At 32.7% G+C, this 15,595-nt stretch overlaps 3 protein-coding genes across 4 annotated transcripts; 2 read left to right on the top strand and 1 right to left on the bottom strand.

Annotated features, from left to right (window-relative positions):
• Positions 1 to 4,682: 4,682 nt before the first annotated feature.
• LOC125839277 (uncharacterized) lies at positions 4,683 to 8,805 on the top strand. 2 transcript variants are annotated; one of them, XM_049518255.1, is made up of 7 exons: positions 4,683 to 5,028; positions 5,319 to 5,387; positions 5,513 to 5,680; positions 5,799 to 5,969; positions 6,149 to 6,358; positions 7,171 to 7,247; positions 7,699 to 8,805. In XM_049518255.1, exons 1-7 carry the CDS (start codon positions 4,944 to 4,946, stop codon positions 8,356 to 8,358), a joined length of 1,440 nt encoding a protein of 479 aa, XP_049374212.1. In that variant the 5' UTR covers positions 4,683 to 4,943; the 3' UTR covers positions 8,359 to 8,805. The 2 variants fall into 2 exon arrangements, with proteins under 2 accessions (XP_049374212.1, XP_049374211.1); XM_049518254.1 differs by having other exon boundaries at positions 4,706 to 5,028; positions 7,693 to 8,805.
• Positions 8,806 to 9,709: 904 nt separating this feature from the next.
• Positions 9,710 to 11,768, top strand: LOC125839236 (uncharacterized). The gene is made up of 4 exons (XM_049518205.1): positions 9,710 to 9,881; positions 9,964 to 10,089; positions 10,867 to 10,986; positions 11,494 to 11,768. Exons 1-4 carry the CDS (start codon positions 9,845 to 9,847, stop codon positions 11,556 to 11,558), a joined length of 348 nt encoding a protein of 115 aa, XP_049374162.1. The 5' UTR covers positions 9,710 to 9,844; the 3' UTR covers positions 11,559 to 11,768.
• A 153-nt stretch (positions 11,769 to 11,921) lies between these two features.
• On the bottom strand, positions 11,922 to 15,368 carry LOC125839235 (gamma-glutamyl hydrolase 1-like). The gene is made up of 10 exons (XM_049518204.1): positions 15,066 to 15,368; positions 14,522 to 14,608; positions 14,240 to 14,329; positions 13,461 to 13,555; positions 13,278 to 13,338; positions 13,006 to 13,095; positions 12,748 to 12,810; positions 12,488 to 12,576; positions 12,179 to 12,265; positions 11,922 to 12,088 (listed from the first exon to the last, which is right to left on the bottom strand). Exons 1-10 carry the CDS (start codon positions 15,354 to 15,356, stop codon positions 12,034 to 12,036), a joined length of 1,008 nt encoding a protein of 335 aa, XP_049374161.1. The 5' UTR covers positions 15,357 to 15,368; the 3' UTR covers positions 11,922 to 12,033.
• Positions 15,369 to 15,595: the final 227 nt, after the last annotated feature.

Below are 15,595 nucleotides of genomic sequence, written 5' to 3'. Positions count from 1 at the left end.
AAACACCTATTTTTAGTTTATGAAAAATCTACTTATTTGTGATTTTCTTAAAAATCATTTTGTCTTAAAGTTAGGCTTTTACGTTCTTTTTTAATAAATAGTATGAATAAATAAATAGAGCGTTACATTCCAACAATAATGATGATTCTAACTTGATGACCATTATATATATGGCATTAAGACGCAAACACGTATATTTTGTGTGCATGCATTATTTTTACTTCCAATTTCATTTATCACATACGCAAAGATATTATTATTACTAGCTTTTACAAGCACAATAAGGGTGAGTCATTACAAAATAAAAAGAAAGATCTTTCTAATCAATGAGAGACACTTTCGTTTTCATTTCTCTAAAAAAAGTATTTGAATTATTCTTTGATTTTTTTTAAACAGATAATTAATTTATCTATCGCTTTTGTCGTATTATAATTTAATTTTGTTGTCGTAATCACTTTAATATATTTCCATTATACAATCCTCATTTTCGTTGTCATATTGTTCAAGAAAACCTAGAGTTTAAGATTATTTAATGTTGTGAAGAAATTTTCAAAGAAAAATATAATCTTTAACATTGTGTAGTTCTCATATCTTGTGACGATAGTGACATTTGCATGGAGGGAAGACAAATTTTTCTCTTTAGCTTTCAATTTTATTTCTCACATGCTCAAATGAATTTTCTTTTTCTAACTTTTATAACATAATAAATGATTATTCTTTACGAAATAAAAAGGGAAATCTTTATAATCAATGAGAGATACTTTTGTTGTACATATATACCTTTCATTTCTCTAAATATTTTTTTGGATTCTTAAGAAATTCTTCAATTTCTTTCGAAAACAAATGATTGGTCATTTGTTGCTTTTGTCGTATCAGAATATAATTTTATTGTCGTAGTCACTTAATTATATATTCTTTATATAATTATGCAATTCTCGTTTTCGTTGTCATTTTGTTCAAGAAAAACCTACAAAATTAAGATTCTTTAATATTGTGAAGAAATTTTCAAAGAAAATCTAATCTTTAAGCTTGTGTAGTTTTCATATCTTGGTGATGATGGTGACATTTTTCTTGTAAATTTCATCAATCAATTATGAACATTTATGGATGCTGTAATTTACTTTGAAATATTGGTCCTACTTTTACCTGTTGCTATCTATCATTTTTTTCTCCATTTAATTTGCCTCCTTAACATGTCATTTTTTTCCAATCAAGAGAGTAATGTCTTTTTCTATTGTTTTACCCATGGAAAAAAAATAGTTATTTGTCGATTTGCAAATAAAAAAGTAATGTATTTACCAAACCTAATGTATATATTGCATTTGCAAATAAAAAAGTAATCGAACAAATATTGAATAAAACAGTACACGAAGATTCATAAGCAGCCTAGGACTTATTCGACCTAATTGTTTTCATTTAATCGATGAAATCATGAAATCAATCTTACTTTCACTGTGATCGGTTTCTTTTTAAAATTAAGCGTTTATTTCTTGTCCATTTTTTATACTTTTATATATATATATATATATAATAATATGGAATTTCACTTTTTGTTCACAAACTATTTCAACAGATATTCTAAAGTTACTTTAAAATACACAATAATAACCAATAGCTAAAAGCCAGGTTGCTTACGCGTGCTTCTTGCTTCAGCCTATCCTATTCATAAATCAGAATTAAACAATTATTTTATTACTTACTGGTAATAGATTGTTTTACCTTCCAAAAATGAAACTATTTCCCGTAAATTGCCAAACAATCATGAATTATTATTTGATTATTTGTTCTTCTATCTTATATATATTTAATAAATTATTTGATATTCAGTATCACTTGACTCAAATAGGTTGAATTTGTGTCACGTAAGACTTCTTAAGAGGAAAACACTAAAAATAATTCTATTTTCAAAGATTGATTTAAGACTTTTGATTAAAAGTAGAGAAATTTATGTTATTCCACAAAAAATTGTGGTGGTTTTTTATTATATAATTCCTATGATCTGCTCGTTTTGATCTTTGCACGTCTCTTTAAAAATAATAATTAATATGAGAATTTTATCATAATACTCATATTAATTGACGTTAATTAGCATTAGTGGAGTGGTAAGTACTTCTTTATCCTTAACCAGAGGTCTCGAGTTTAACCTCTAGGTACAGAGTTGCTTTTGTTAAGAAACACTTTACCTCTCCGAACGTGAGATTTTTCAATGAGAATTCGATAAAAATGTATAGACAAATAAAAATAAACTAATGAGTAACTTTAAATATGACAATTTTGTCAATAATGTTCGTCTCCTTTTTATCTAAAGAGACTAGATTAATTATGTCACGTTCCATCTTTATTTTGGATTCTCTTGAATTAATAAAAACAACCAGTAAGTTATTTTGGGTTGTTTCTTCTTATTTAAATAAAAAGGGAAAGGCATAAGTCAGACACCTAATTAATTCTTAATCCTTAATTATTCCTTTCATTGATTAAATTAAGTGATATCCTCTTCTCATAATTTGTCACGAAATGGATTGTACACTTGCTAATTGCAACTTGCAAGGGTTAATTAATAATTAATTAGTTATAATAAGGTTTCGCAGGTGTTGTAACATTCAATGAGGACATTGGTTATAATCAATAAACACCACAATAATGTATTTGTTGTTTGAAGTGTCTGAAAAGTTAAATTAATTATTAGCAAAGATATATGATTACTTGAAGCAACTCTTGGAACGGATATTGTTTAACCAATTAATAAAGTTAACTATATTATAAGCATTGCCAATTTGACATTATATCAATTGGACTTTTACATAACTTTATATTCAATTTTTATTCTTTCTACTAGAGGCATATAATGTTCAAATAATTTTGGCAATGTGGTCGAAAGCCTAGTGGAGCAAGTATGAGATGTACGAATTTAGCCGAATTTAATAATTTTAATTTGAATTTTATATATGCATGTTTAGAAATTTATGAAGCGCATATATATATAAAAACTTCACAGCATATTATAAATTCTAAATTCATGCTTATAAACTTTGAATTTTAAATCTACTCCATCTTAATTTGATGAGCAAAGGTCAAGGGCAATGTTTCTCTCATCTTGAAATGAAGATTGTCAAATTCAAAATAATACGTGTGGTTAAATTAATCAAATAGAGAAAATGGGCAAAAGTCCCACTCACTTTGCCAGTTAAGCAATTGGGGAGGTAATAATTTCATTTTTAAACAGTTTAAGGGGGTGATAGGATCCCCCCGTAAAGTATGAGTGTGTAGTTGAGAATCCGACAATAGGTTAGAGGGGCTTTTGGTCATTTTCTCAATCAAATACGGTCCAAACTATATAAATGTCATGATTTGATTAGTTGGTGAGTAATTCTTTCATCATTAAATTAGTGTTTTTTCTTGTTTTTTTTTTGGGTTTTCCATCGATGTCCGTTACTCATATTGGATCCCGATTATTTTGGACTCTCGTTGCATAGGACCTCATTCTAAGGAAAACACTTCCTACGAAGGTATGTTTTCATACCCAGGGCTCGATCTCAAGACTTTTAGTTAAGAAAGAAACAACTCCATCTGTTGCATCACATTCTTTTATGATCATTAAATGAGTGATTTATGTCCAAGGAATTGAAATTAGCGATTAATGTCCAAGGAATTGATTAAAGATGTAATGTCTGTGGGGCAAAGATAGACGAGAAACCTACATTTGCATGCCCTAATTAAACGGGAAGTAATCAGACGTATCCATCCATCTTGCCAACACGTTGATGTGTCGAACAAGTTATACTTGGGTGAAACGTCATTTTTTAAATAAAAAGTAAAAAACCTTATCTGAGTCAGTTTAGGCACACTTTAATTAGTTTCATAAGTCGTGTATTGGTCAAAATATGAGTATAACGTGGAGCATTGAACAAGTCGAGACGCGTGACAATATCAGTCTAGTCAGATCCAACTTAGTAAGAGAGATTCTTGTCAAAATATGGAGTTACCCCTGAAAATATTCTTAGGGCTTAAAAAGTGTCTCGCCCCATTTCTCGATACGACAAAATTGAATAACCTTACTTTGGAATAAAGCACCTAATAGATTTTTTTTTGTTTCTCATCCGGTGTTCGAACTAAATCTGAATCGCGCACTGCAGGCCATTCAGGGGCGACGCTCCCAATGATTTTCTCCATAACTAGAGCTCGAACATGTGACCTTTGGTTAAGGATAAAATAATCTCACTACTGCACCATAACCCATGTCGGTCCCAATAGGTTTTATTTACTAGTTCTACTACCTTCTTCAGAAGCAAATTCTCAACATTTGGTATTTGATCATTATACAAATTCAATGGAGGATGGTCGAAAGCTACACAGCTAAGTGGCCCAATGTAAAGGCCCTTAATTTATAGGCCCATATTAGTATTGGGCCTCATCAACACTAAAGTCAGGCGCGTGTATCTACAACTTCTAGCTATGCAACTAGCATAAATATTTCCAATATTATTATTCCATTTTCATAAACAAAAGTACTTTTTTTTTAGTGAAAAAAAATACGCTTTACCACCGATTCTTTTCCATTATTCTCGATAAATGCACTTTCTTAAAAAAATAAAAAAAATAAAAAGTGGATTTTTTAAAGCCACTGAAACTAAATTAAAGTAAATAAATAAATAAAATAAAATAAATATTTAACCTCATTCGTCATAATTCCTCCAAAAAATTGTTCAAAAGCTTCAAAGTACTACTTACAACTGAACAGTACTGAACTTAGCTTAAGCTTTTTTTTTTTTTTTTGCTTAGCAGAATCAATGTGATTATTTTTTTTCATCTGTAACATACAGCATTTAGCTTTACTTTCTTCTGCATTTTCAGAGATCCAAAAAAAAAAAAATTAAAAAAAATTCACTGTTTGTTCTGATCTTTGTGCTCTTTTTGGGATTTTTTTGTACTGGGGAGAAATAGCTATGAGAAATTCCTTTTTATTTTTCAGTTTGATAGCTTTTTTTATTGCTTATCTTCAATTTCAGGTTCATGCTGCTGCTCCTGCTGGTAAGACCCATTTTTCTGATTTAATTTGATTTGTTTTTTTTTTTGGTTGATGTTGATTGAGATGATTTCTGTATGATATAGGCATGCTTTAATTTTAAATTTTAAATTTTCATAAAAATTGAGGGTAGGGGAAGGGGAAAGGATAATGGGTGAGGGGATTACGGGAATCGAATCCTCGCGAACAATGTGAAAGTTGAGGAAGTCAATCAACTGAGCTATTAAGATTTCTCCGGGTTTTTTCAATTGATTTTGAGAATTTGACTGATTTTTTGTTTTGTTTTGCAACTCAGGGCCTTTGATTAAGCACTTGAATTCTATACTCAAATGGTCTAGGTCTACCTCTAAAACTCCTCAATCAGGTTAACTTTTTTGTTTTTGTTTCCTTATGTTTGGTTTTACATTTGACATTGGAAATTTGGATTTGAGCAAAAGTGACTGAATACTAGCATTGGAAATTTGACTGTTGTGTGTTATGTTGTTACAGATGGAAATTTTCTTCATTTCGAAGAAGGCTACTTAGTTGAGACTGTTGTAGAAGGAAATGAACTTGGTGTTGTGCCATATAAGATACGCGTCTCAGAGGATGGTGAACTCTTTGCTGTTGATGCTATTAATAGTAAAATCGTTCGAATTACTCCCCCGTTATCTCAATGTAAGCTTCTTTTTGGGTTGGAAAATGGTTGAGAATGTCTGTCTTGTGGACGAATGGAGATCCGTGGTTTACTTTTGATTTATGTGTCTTTTGCTTATTAAGATTGCTGACTGTGCAGATAGTAGAGCAAGATTAGTTGCTGGTTCATTTCAAGGTCACACTGGCCATGTGGACGGGAAGCCAAGTGATGCTCGTTTCAAAAATCCAAAAGGAGCTGCCATGGACGACAAAGGAAACATTTATGTTGCTGATACCTCAAATCTGGCTATTAGGAAGATTGGAGAAGCAGGTGGTTGTTATGCTTGACATCTCGCCTTTGTTTTGAGACATAACATTCTAATTAATTTTCATTGGGTTACTTTTATGTCTCATGAAAAAATTAGGGTGAAGTTACTGTATGGAAGTAAAAGGAAAATGATTGAAAGATCTTGTCTATCAAGTAAAGATCTTCGTCTTTCTTATTTTCAGGTGTGACAACAATTGCTGGAGGAAAGTCTAATGTTCCAGGATACAGGGATGGGCCAAGTGAAGATGCACAGTTTTCAAGCGACTTCGATGTAATATATGTTCGTCCAACTTGTTCATTACTCGTTGTTGATCGAGGTAATGCTGCTCTTAGGCAAATTTCTCTCAGTCAGGAGGATTGTGACTACCAGTACAGCTCAGTGTCAACTATAGGTTTGAATCCTTTAAGACTAGCTGACTTCTTTGATCTTCAATTACCATCAATAGTATCTGCTATCTAGAAGTGTTAAGTATTCTTGATAGATATGTGATATGAACAATGCTTTAGCTCTATCATTTGCTGACTAGGTATATCCATGTACTGACTTTGAAATCAGTTGGGTACGTGGTGTGCTTACCATTTTCTCTTTCAGCAACGAAATATGTTCCGACTCTTACATTTGGAGTTGTAAATCTACATGAAATCTCATTTTGGCTAGCATTTCTTTCAAGGCTAAATGTTTAGAATTTAGCAGAGTGAATTGAAGTTCAACTTGGTATGAGAAAATCAATGATGATGCAATGCATTTCTTCTTGAGTAAAGACAAGTTTTGGGCTCTTTTATTCTGTTAAAGTTACATATTGAGTTGAGTTTGTTACTGAAATCCGAGAACTTAGACCCATATTCGGGATTGGAAGGCCCTCAGGGATTTCTCAGCTGTCAAAAAAAAATTTGATCTATACTTGCACTTGTTTGTGTCCAACTTTTTCCCTGCTCTATAAAGCATATCTTGCTAGATCCAAGTAAAAACGTATTAACACCTAGTACTCACTCTCAGATGAAGATGTGAAAATGACTTAGAAAGAAGAGAAACCATAGCTAGTCTCACGCCCAAATTCGGAACTGCTAATTAATGAATGGATATACAGAATATTTACTATATTAGGTTGTTCTGTTTGTGTAATTTTAGATGTTTACCACTAGTTGCTTCAGCCTGGCATGGTTCGCTTTGGTTCTCTCTAACTTCATCTTATACTTGTGGCAGATGTTCTCATGGTTATTGGTGCTATTATAATAGGATATGCTGCGTGCATGCTCCAGCAAGGATTTGGCTCCAAGACGGTAGGTGATTCTGATCCATGGTCTTCTTTCTTGCATTACAGGTTGTGATTATTTTTCTAGCATCCATCTCTCAGTCCAGTTCTTATTGATTTTCATGTTCTTGCCTACCAATGAAACGCTGGAACTCCCTCGAAGATCAACTTAAATCTCTATTATTTTTTAAATTAAATGGAGGATGTACATTTGAGGAATATCAGTGATTGCCTAAAGATATTACTATGTCAGTTCAGTCTACATCTTGGCATATAAATAGGAGTTCCTCGTGCGACACATTTCTTCTAGTACCCCATTTGTCAGGACATTCACTTATGAATGAGTTGTTTATCCTTGAGGAATTGCATACAAGATTTGTATGGCTTCAAAAGTCATATTGTTAAAATTTTCATGCTTTATATGAAAAGACAGGCATGTGCTTGGTATCATGCTATTTGCTAATCGTGTATAGTTGCAGCAAGTACGTGTGGAAGTGGAGCAACAGGAACCTTCTTTATTGAAGGAGAAGCCGACCCCTGTTGTTGAAACTGTGAAAGACGAACAAGAAGCAGGCTGGCCATCATTTGGACAGCTTCTCTGGGATTTGGCCAAGCTTGCAATAGAGGGTTTGGGTTCCCTTTTTGGCTATGCCGTTCCTTTGCGGTTTAGACACAAGAGCTTCATTAGACCTGGACTAACTCCATTGAAAGATTCACTGATCATGCCTGAAGATGAAGTTGAGCCCCCGTTAGTTCAAAAGCAGAGGGCTCCAGCAGCTGCTTCCGAGATCAGACATGTCCCAGCTGTCGGTGATAAAGTAGTACCCGAGGGCAAGCCCACCAAGATTAGATCCAATAGTACAAAAGACCCTAACTTGTCAACCAAGCACAGGTCTTCCAGACGACATGAGTATGCAGAATACTATGGAGCCTCAGGTGAGGTTCCTTCATACGTGCACGTGAGGTCTAAAAGCCAGAAGGAAAGACCCAAGCATCGGCGACATGATTCAAGTGTTGGAGCAGCAGGAGTAGAGACAAAACCTGCTGATCAAACGAAAGCAGTAAACTATGAGGATCCAAAGTTTGCCCATTACAGCATGAGGAACAAGTATGGAGACTCTTTCCCCCGGTACACATGACTCTAGCCTCACTAATGACTTAGTTTTATAAGCAGGGAGGGTCAAAACTTTTTGTCATGTAAGTTGTAACTCTAATATTAATGGAAGCAAGTCAAGTCATATGTGCTGTATTGAGTAATTTCACAGATTTTCCTTTACTCTTTTCTGGAGGAAGGAAAAAATCTTAAAGTAGTGGCGTACGTCTTGCCGGGGAGTGAAAGTAATAGGAAAAGGATGAGACATTCATGTGAAATCTGAGGTTTGAAAGATGACAGCCGTGATATTCTTGATGATCAAAACAGTTTTGGTTCTAACTTGTGGAGAATCCTCTTTCCTATCCCCTTAATGAAGCCAGCAGGCGAAACGACGATCGACTCACAAGAAAGTGTGTTAGTATTATTATTACATAAGACTTTTGTGTATGTTGTATGAACTTATCTCTCAGTAATTGAATAGAATTCTGTCTCATCATTTTTATGTATTTTGCAGTTGTATAAATGATGCTGGAAAAAGAGCTTTTTTTTTTCTTGCAAAAAGTGAGATTGTTGAAAGTTGGACTGAAATGAAAATTAAAAGCAAGGACAGTTTTAACGTGATAATCACTGCTAAAAATAGTCAAAAGTTGAACTCTTACCAGTCAACGTCCAGTATGATATTTTTATCACTTCTACAATGATGGATGACAGGTCTATTTGTGAATCACAAAAACAAATTATCGAATAATAATGGAGTAATATTTGTTTTGATGTTTCGTATGGGTACCTATTTTGGAATCTGACTAATTCGTGTTAGTGCCAAGAAGTTTCATTTTGGGGCAAACCGCTCCTTAATGAAAAGCTTTGAATTTGAGACCTCTAATTAAGAATGATTGATTACTTACTAGTTACCACTCCCGCACGGTAACCTGGTATAATTCTAGTAATATTTCTACCATAGAATATCTATCAATAACAATATGTTCAGTGTAATCCCACAAGGTGAGGTTTTGGGAAGATAGGATATACACAGACTTATCCCTATCTGGCTACCTAGTGAAGATAGAGATACTGATTTTTAAAGGATATTTGACTAAACCATAGTATATCTATCATGTAGACTAATTTTCTTTTTAAAATGCACAAAAATGGGACGTTTTACATCAAACCAAAACTTTTAAAAATTAAAGTGAAAATGTATATGAGATATAAAAGTGATAACAAGTTCCATCTTTTCTTTTTTTATGTTGATCACATTTTTAATTATCTTCCATGGTGAAAATTTAATATCTAGTGGCATAAAACGGTGTAATCACGAGAAAGCAATTCAAAGCCACCTACCGATATAACTTTCCTCTTTAATGTTATTATCCATAGTTATAGTAATATAGTATTTCAACCTCATTATTTCCTTACATCTCATTTGCCAGTTTTAGGAATATTTCAACTCTTTAACAATTTTTGAAAAGTTATATGCCACTATGGTTTATGTGTGTAACTATAGGGAATTTGTATGCTAAAAAAGAAACACTATGGGTTCTTGTGGATCATCTCATGTCAAGCCCAACAGTTAGTATTTTAATTTCTTGATTTAATATTACAGTTTTTTCTTTAAATAAATTGAATGATATGATTTAATTTTGAATTATAGGGACAGGGAAAAAAATAATAAGAAAGCCAAAACCATGGAAACATCCACAACCAATAACAAGAAGTCAATTGATGCAACTGAAGGAAGAGTTTTGGGACACTGCTCCACACTACGGTGGCAAGAAAGGTACAAATAATTCTCTAATCATCTCATTAAAATTTTTTTAATTAAGTTGTGTTCGAGAGCACACTTTTATTCACGTACGTTGTTTTGATTGATTGTATCCTCAATAAACGATATATATCTTTGGATCTGAATCTAGAACTTTCAACACGAAAGATAAATTTATGTGTAATAATTCATTAAAATTATAACAAAATCATAGGTTTGAATCCATAATTATATACTAAGTATAATAGGTTCAATGCAAAATAAATCTTTGGATCAAATATAATCATGGAAAAATTATCCAAATACAAATTTTAATTTATCATAATCTTTAAAATTCCCTATAATTTAAAAAAATTCAAAAATCCTCTCTCGGATACATCTCTATCCCTCTCGGATACATCTCTCCCCTCTCGATACATCCCTCACTTCTCGGATATATCCCTCTCCTTTGTATCCGGTTCCTATCCCCTCTCTGAAACATTTCTCTCCTCTCGAATACGTCCCTCCCTTCTTGGATACATCCCTCGGCTATGTATTCGAAATCCATAAATTTTAAGAGACTTATAATTTGTTAAAAAATAGAGAAATAATGTAATTAACTCTTAACACTACGTGATTTAGGTAAATTATACAATAATCATCTCAAACCTCCACTCCCACGCCCACCCCTAACACCTAACCAATATAAAAGTTTTTTTTTATTGACTATATGTGATGATCATACAATTCAACATGATACGAAAGCAGATAAGACACGAGTTTATAGACAATTGTTTATTAACTCTGTAACAGAAATCTGGGATGCGCTTCGGGCTGCTGCAGAAGCAGATCTAGAACTAGCTCAAGCAATTGTGGACAGTGCTGGAATTATTGCCCAAAACACTGACATGACTATTTGCTACGATGAATCAGGTACTTGTAAAAATAAAACATGTATTTCGCCTTAAAATTACGTTATTTAGTAAGGTTAAAATTTTAGTTTTATGCATATATATGTTATATGTTTCAAATCGTTTTTACTTGAGTTGAAAGTCTATTGGAAACAACCTCTCTATCTCTCCGGGTAGAGGTCAGGTCTGCATACACATTAATTAGTCATAACCCTACTCATTCTTACTTTTGCGATTCCATCAAATATGTTAGTATTATTGTGTATATATATGCTATATGTTGATTCTTATTTTTTATGTGCATCTATTTTTTCATATTTTGACATTCCTTAATAAATTTTTTGTCTCCGCCACTAATCGTCATGTCTCCAAGAGTGAGCACTAAAATTGCTCAAGTGTATATTTTACACCCATCCTAAACATTAAAAAAAAACTATTATATTTTTAACGTATTTATTTGATCACGCAGATTATATTCATTAAAAAAAATGTTATTTTACTAATAGAAATTTAACATGATTTGTTGCAGGTACCAAATATGAACTACCAAAGTACGTTTTGAGTGAGCCAACAAATATGATAAGATTTGGTTGACAAAATTACATGAAGAAATAGAAATTCCTTTGGTGGATATGTTGTCTCTACACATAACCCCTTTTTCAAGTTTAAAAAAGTGGCGAAGCTATAATTATCCCTTCTTCTTTTTTCATTTATCGTCCCAACATTTGCTAGAAAATATTCACAAGGTAAGGTCTGTGTATACATCAGTCTTTTCAGATCTTACTTGCTGAATTACACTTGATCGATAAGTTATTGTTGATTTGCTAGGTATATTAGGAGTTGAGACTGGAATAATTGTGAGAAATTGGATGTCAATTCCAAACTTTTTGTTATGTGCATTTCATTCTATTAGTACATATAAACTAGTAGTTTTTTTCGAAATGAAACTGCAGATTACTTGAAGCATGAATAGTTTCAATTACAACTCGAAATGTCTCTTCAATTACCTAATCATACCATCACAGTTATTCTAATACTCTTAGTAAGATCATATGCATTTCCTCTGCATCTAAACAGAGTTCACAGCAGGACTGTTGAAAACGTAAACCTCATCGTAACCTTTCCTGCAAGACAAAAAACATAACTACATCAAATTACTGAAAAAAATTGAAGTGATTGCTTACTAGAAATGTAAAAAATGCAGAATTACTTACCCAGTCTTTCCACTATAAGTGGGATTGTAATTGTAGATGAGATTGTCAAGTACTTTTTGAGCTTTATTAGAAGACTTTCTTGCTTCACTGCATTAATACATTAGAAGTGAAAGCTTTCAACCATAAGTACAATCGTTGAATAAATGAAAATACAAATAAAATCAGTAATTGTTAAACTAGAGTTTCATACTCCAATTATCACTTGTTTCAATTTTGACTTTAGGTCACCCATTCTATTGAGTCGCCCATGTAGCATACTATTTTTTTTAGCATTATCATTCTTTACTTGAGGATGAAGAAGTGATGTACCTGACAAAATAGTTGGCAACAAGTTGAGTCACTTGAACTGCATCTTCAGTATGTGGAATTGCTGATGATCCCCATTCAAAAGCACTTTTCTGCAGTAATGAGAACAATTAAACCAAATGAATTCAACAAGAAAGAAAATTAAATACGTTGAGTCGGCTATATGAATCCTCACGAGAAACGTTTAAAGTGAGGATATTATATTACCCTTCTTAACAACTTAACTTGTACTAATAGAATAAGAGAACAAATCATCATTGTACCTCTGGGTGCCACTGTAAAGCAGTTATGGGATAGTTCTCTGCTTTAAGAGTAGAGACATAGACCTGATTCATTGATTAAGAAAATTAGATCACTCATCGTAACAACAACACATCCAGTATAATCTCACAAAGTGAGATTTGACAAGGGTAGAGTGTACACAGACTTACCCCTACCTCAGATGTAGAGAGACTATTTCCGATAAACCCTTGTACTCAATATGTATAAAAAAATTGGAGTAAGAAAATAGATTAATGTACCTTGTTGCGTGTGTCTGTGCTAGTAGTCAACATAATGAAAAAGCTAGATAGATCATCATTTGCTTGAAATTTTTCTGGTGATAAACCATACTGTTGCATGAGGGGAACAAAAAGAAAATCAAAATATTTAATTTTCTTGTTACCTGTGCTGGTGAGAGGTAGCAGGTATTTCGTAAAAGTAATTGAGATGCGTGCAAGATAACCCGAACACCAGAATTATCAATATAAAATTCATTGCTAGGGATGTGCAAACATAATTTTCAAGGACTCACCTTATGACTTTGTAGCACAAGGCATTCTTTACTCAACTTCTTTATTAATGTAGGTGGGAACCTGCATAAAACATATTAGCCAAATAAACAAGAATCAAAATGCATTGTTATTAATCAAATTGGTCATTAATATTAGTCTTGTAATTAGTTTGGTGATTAATAACTAGTGATGATCTTTAATACCTCCCAAATACTGTATCTTCAATATTTACAGTTTCCACAAAATGGAGTTTGGTTGCCTGATTTGATACACTGAATTTCTCAAGAATGTTGTTGTCCTGTTACAAAGGAAAAAATAAATTGGAAACAGCAAAATATTAGACCTACTGAGCAGTCCGGTGAACTAAAGCTTCCGTTATGGAGAGGTCCAGGGAAAGCTCGAACAGAGGCGAACTCAAGATTTGAAAACTTAGGGTGCACCAAATATGATCTCTAAGCTAATGAATTTAGCACCCTAGCTGGATTTGAACTCTAGTCTTGCGAGTAGTTCCTCTTCCTTGTACCAAGGCACGGGAACACTCCTATGCTTTTCATGGATGCATTGTTAATTATATCCTAGTTTCTGACAGTTTCTCAAGATAAATATACATATATATATACATGATTTTTTCCCGAAATTAACAAGTACAAGTGCACCCCACTAGTAAAGGTGGGTCCGCCTCTGGGCTCGGACGACAAGGGTCTATTATACACAACCTTACTCTGCATTTGACCTTTTAATTGCATGTCAATAACTTTACCAGTTACACTAAGGCTCCCGTTCTATATAAACTACTCAATACTTAAAAAAAAGCCCTAATAAAAAGATGTAACAAAATCTGTTACTTATTATGTTTGAAAAGTTTATATTGTGACCAATGTACACCATGATAAGGAACAGTGATCAGTATTTTTACATATATATTAAATCAGGAATATCCTTAACAAAATTTCTGATAACGGTATGTGTATTCATGAATAACCTTGGATACAATCATCATCAAAAGCTCAAATCCATGGTTGATGACAAGGAGAGGGAAATGTTCTCCGGCATCATTCTTCTCCAAAACTTTCTGCAAGTATCACCAAATGAAAATATATGTAGAAAAATTAAAACCAGACAAATATTATATATTACGAGCATTTAGTTGATAACATGGTCAATGATAACTTATTTGTATATGTTTATAACATGTTCAATTACAATGATAGTGTAAAACGTCCTATATTGATAATGTATATAACTTAAGTCCGTAAATAGTTACCCTAAAAATTGCTTTGATAGTCTCAAAATAGTGTCCTTTCTTAGCCCAGCCTCCTGGGAAGATCACTCCATTTACTAGATTAAGTTTCTGCAAATTAAATCCATGTTAGTAATAAAGATTGTTAAAAAACTTGCATATGTGTTTACACAATTACACCAAATCAATATGTATTTTGTTATGAGTAAGTAATAAATGTGATAACACAAGAAAACAAGAAATTAGCGACTAACAAAATTTAATAGCTAAACAACAAAACTTCAATGCTAATTCTATTTAGATATGGATTAGTGATGGATTATGAACAATCCAATTAGCTAGGAGCTATTTCGCAACAGATTAGCTAGAGATTACTAATAAATTCTGTAGCTAATTTCATGTTTTCTAGATGATTTAAAAAAAAATTACTCCATACAAAGACATGTACTATGTTGTAATATCATTAATATGGTATAAACATCGAGTACAAATAAATTCTTATGGATTTTACGTAAAAGCTTTTAAATAAGAATTCAAATTTTAAAAAAGAGGAAAATTAAGTGCACACTTGATCGAGAAGTTGAGGAGAATCATCAAAGAGAAGTGGAATGACCCTAGCACCCCCTGATTCAACTAGCTTCACATACGAAGCAGCAATGTAGGACACTCCGGTTGAATTATTTATTCGACCGGAGTCTCCGTCACCGGGATGACTGATAATCCCGATGACTGGCCGGTAATTAAGGTTATGGTCGGGCAAAGGGCAGCCGGCGGGGACAAACAGTTCCCCCGACTCAATGGCGGTAACCACAAGGAAGAGAGAGGTAGTGAGAAGGGAAATGAGGAAGTAGTTAGACATTTTCTTAAAAAAATTAGAAGATGATGAGAGTGTGTAGTGATTGTGGTGCTCTTGTTGAGCTTTTATAGAAGAACTACTACTCATATTACATAACATTTCCTTAGTTATTAGTCCATTTCAAAGAGAAATAATTTAAATTGAACTTCTCATTTTACTCTAAATAACATGTTTTAATAACCTACATAAAAAGATCACAAGTCTCAAACATTTTATAGTCATATGGATGTTAAGAATTATTT

Source organism: Solanum verrucosum, unplaced genomic scaffold, assembly GCF_900185275.1.
Source record: "Solanum verrucosum unplaced genomic scaffold, falcon-dt-bn FXZP01000170.1, whole genome shotgun sequence".
In the NCBI taxonomy this organism is placed as follows: domain Eukaryota; kingdom Viridiplantae; phylum Streptophyta; class Magnoliopsida; order Solanales; family Solanaceae; genus Solanum; species Solanum verrucosum.
This window is presented reverse-complemented; position numbering and strand designations above follow the sequence as displayed.

Coding starts and splice junctions, on each gene's coding strand:
- LOC125839277 (XM_049518254.1), top strand. CDS start 4,944: ATGAGAAATTCCTTTTTATTTTTCAGTTTGATAGCTTTTTTTATTGCT. Junction 5,029..5,318: donor TCATGCTGCTGCTCCTGCTG/GTAAGACCCATT, acceptor TTTGCAACTCAG/GGCCTTTGATTAAGCACTTG. Junction 5,681..5,798: donor TACTCCCCCGTTATCTCAAT/GTAAGCTTCTTT, acceptor CTGACTGTGCAG/ATAGTAGAGCAAGATTAGTT.
- LOC125839236 (XM_049518205.1), top strand. CDS start 9,845: ATGGGTTCTTGTGGATCATCTCATGTCAAGCCCAACA. Junction 9,882..9,963: donor ATCTCATGTCAAGCCCAACA/GTTAGTATTTTA, acceptor TTTGAATTATAG/GGACAGGGAAAAAAATAATA. Junction 10,987..11,493: donor TATTTGCTACGATGAATCAG/GTACTTGTAAAA, acceptor GATTTGTTGCAG/GTACCAAATATGAACTACCA.
- LOC125839235 (XM_049518204.1), bottom strand. CDS start 15,356: ATGTCTAACTACTTCCTCATTTCCCTTCTCACTACCTCTCTCTTCCTT. Junction 14,609..15,065: donor CTCCTCAACTTCTCGATCAA/GTGTGCACTTAA, acceptor TTTAATTTGCAG/AAACTTAATCTAGTAAATGG. Junction 13,556..14,239: donor TGATGATGATTGTATCCAAG/GTTATTCATGAA, acceptor CCTTTGTAACAG/GACAACAACATTCTTGAGAA.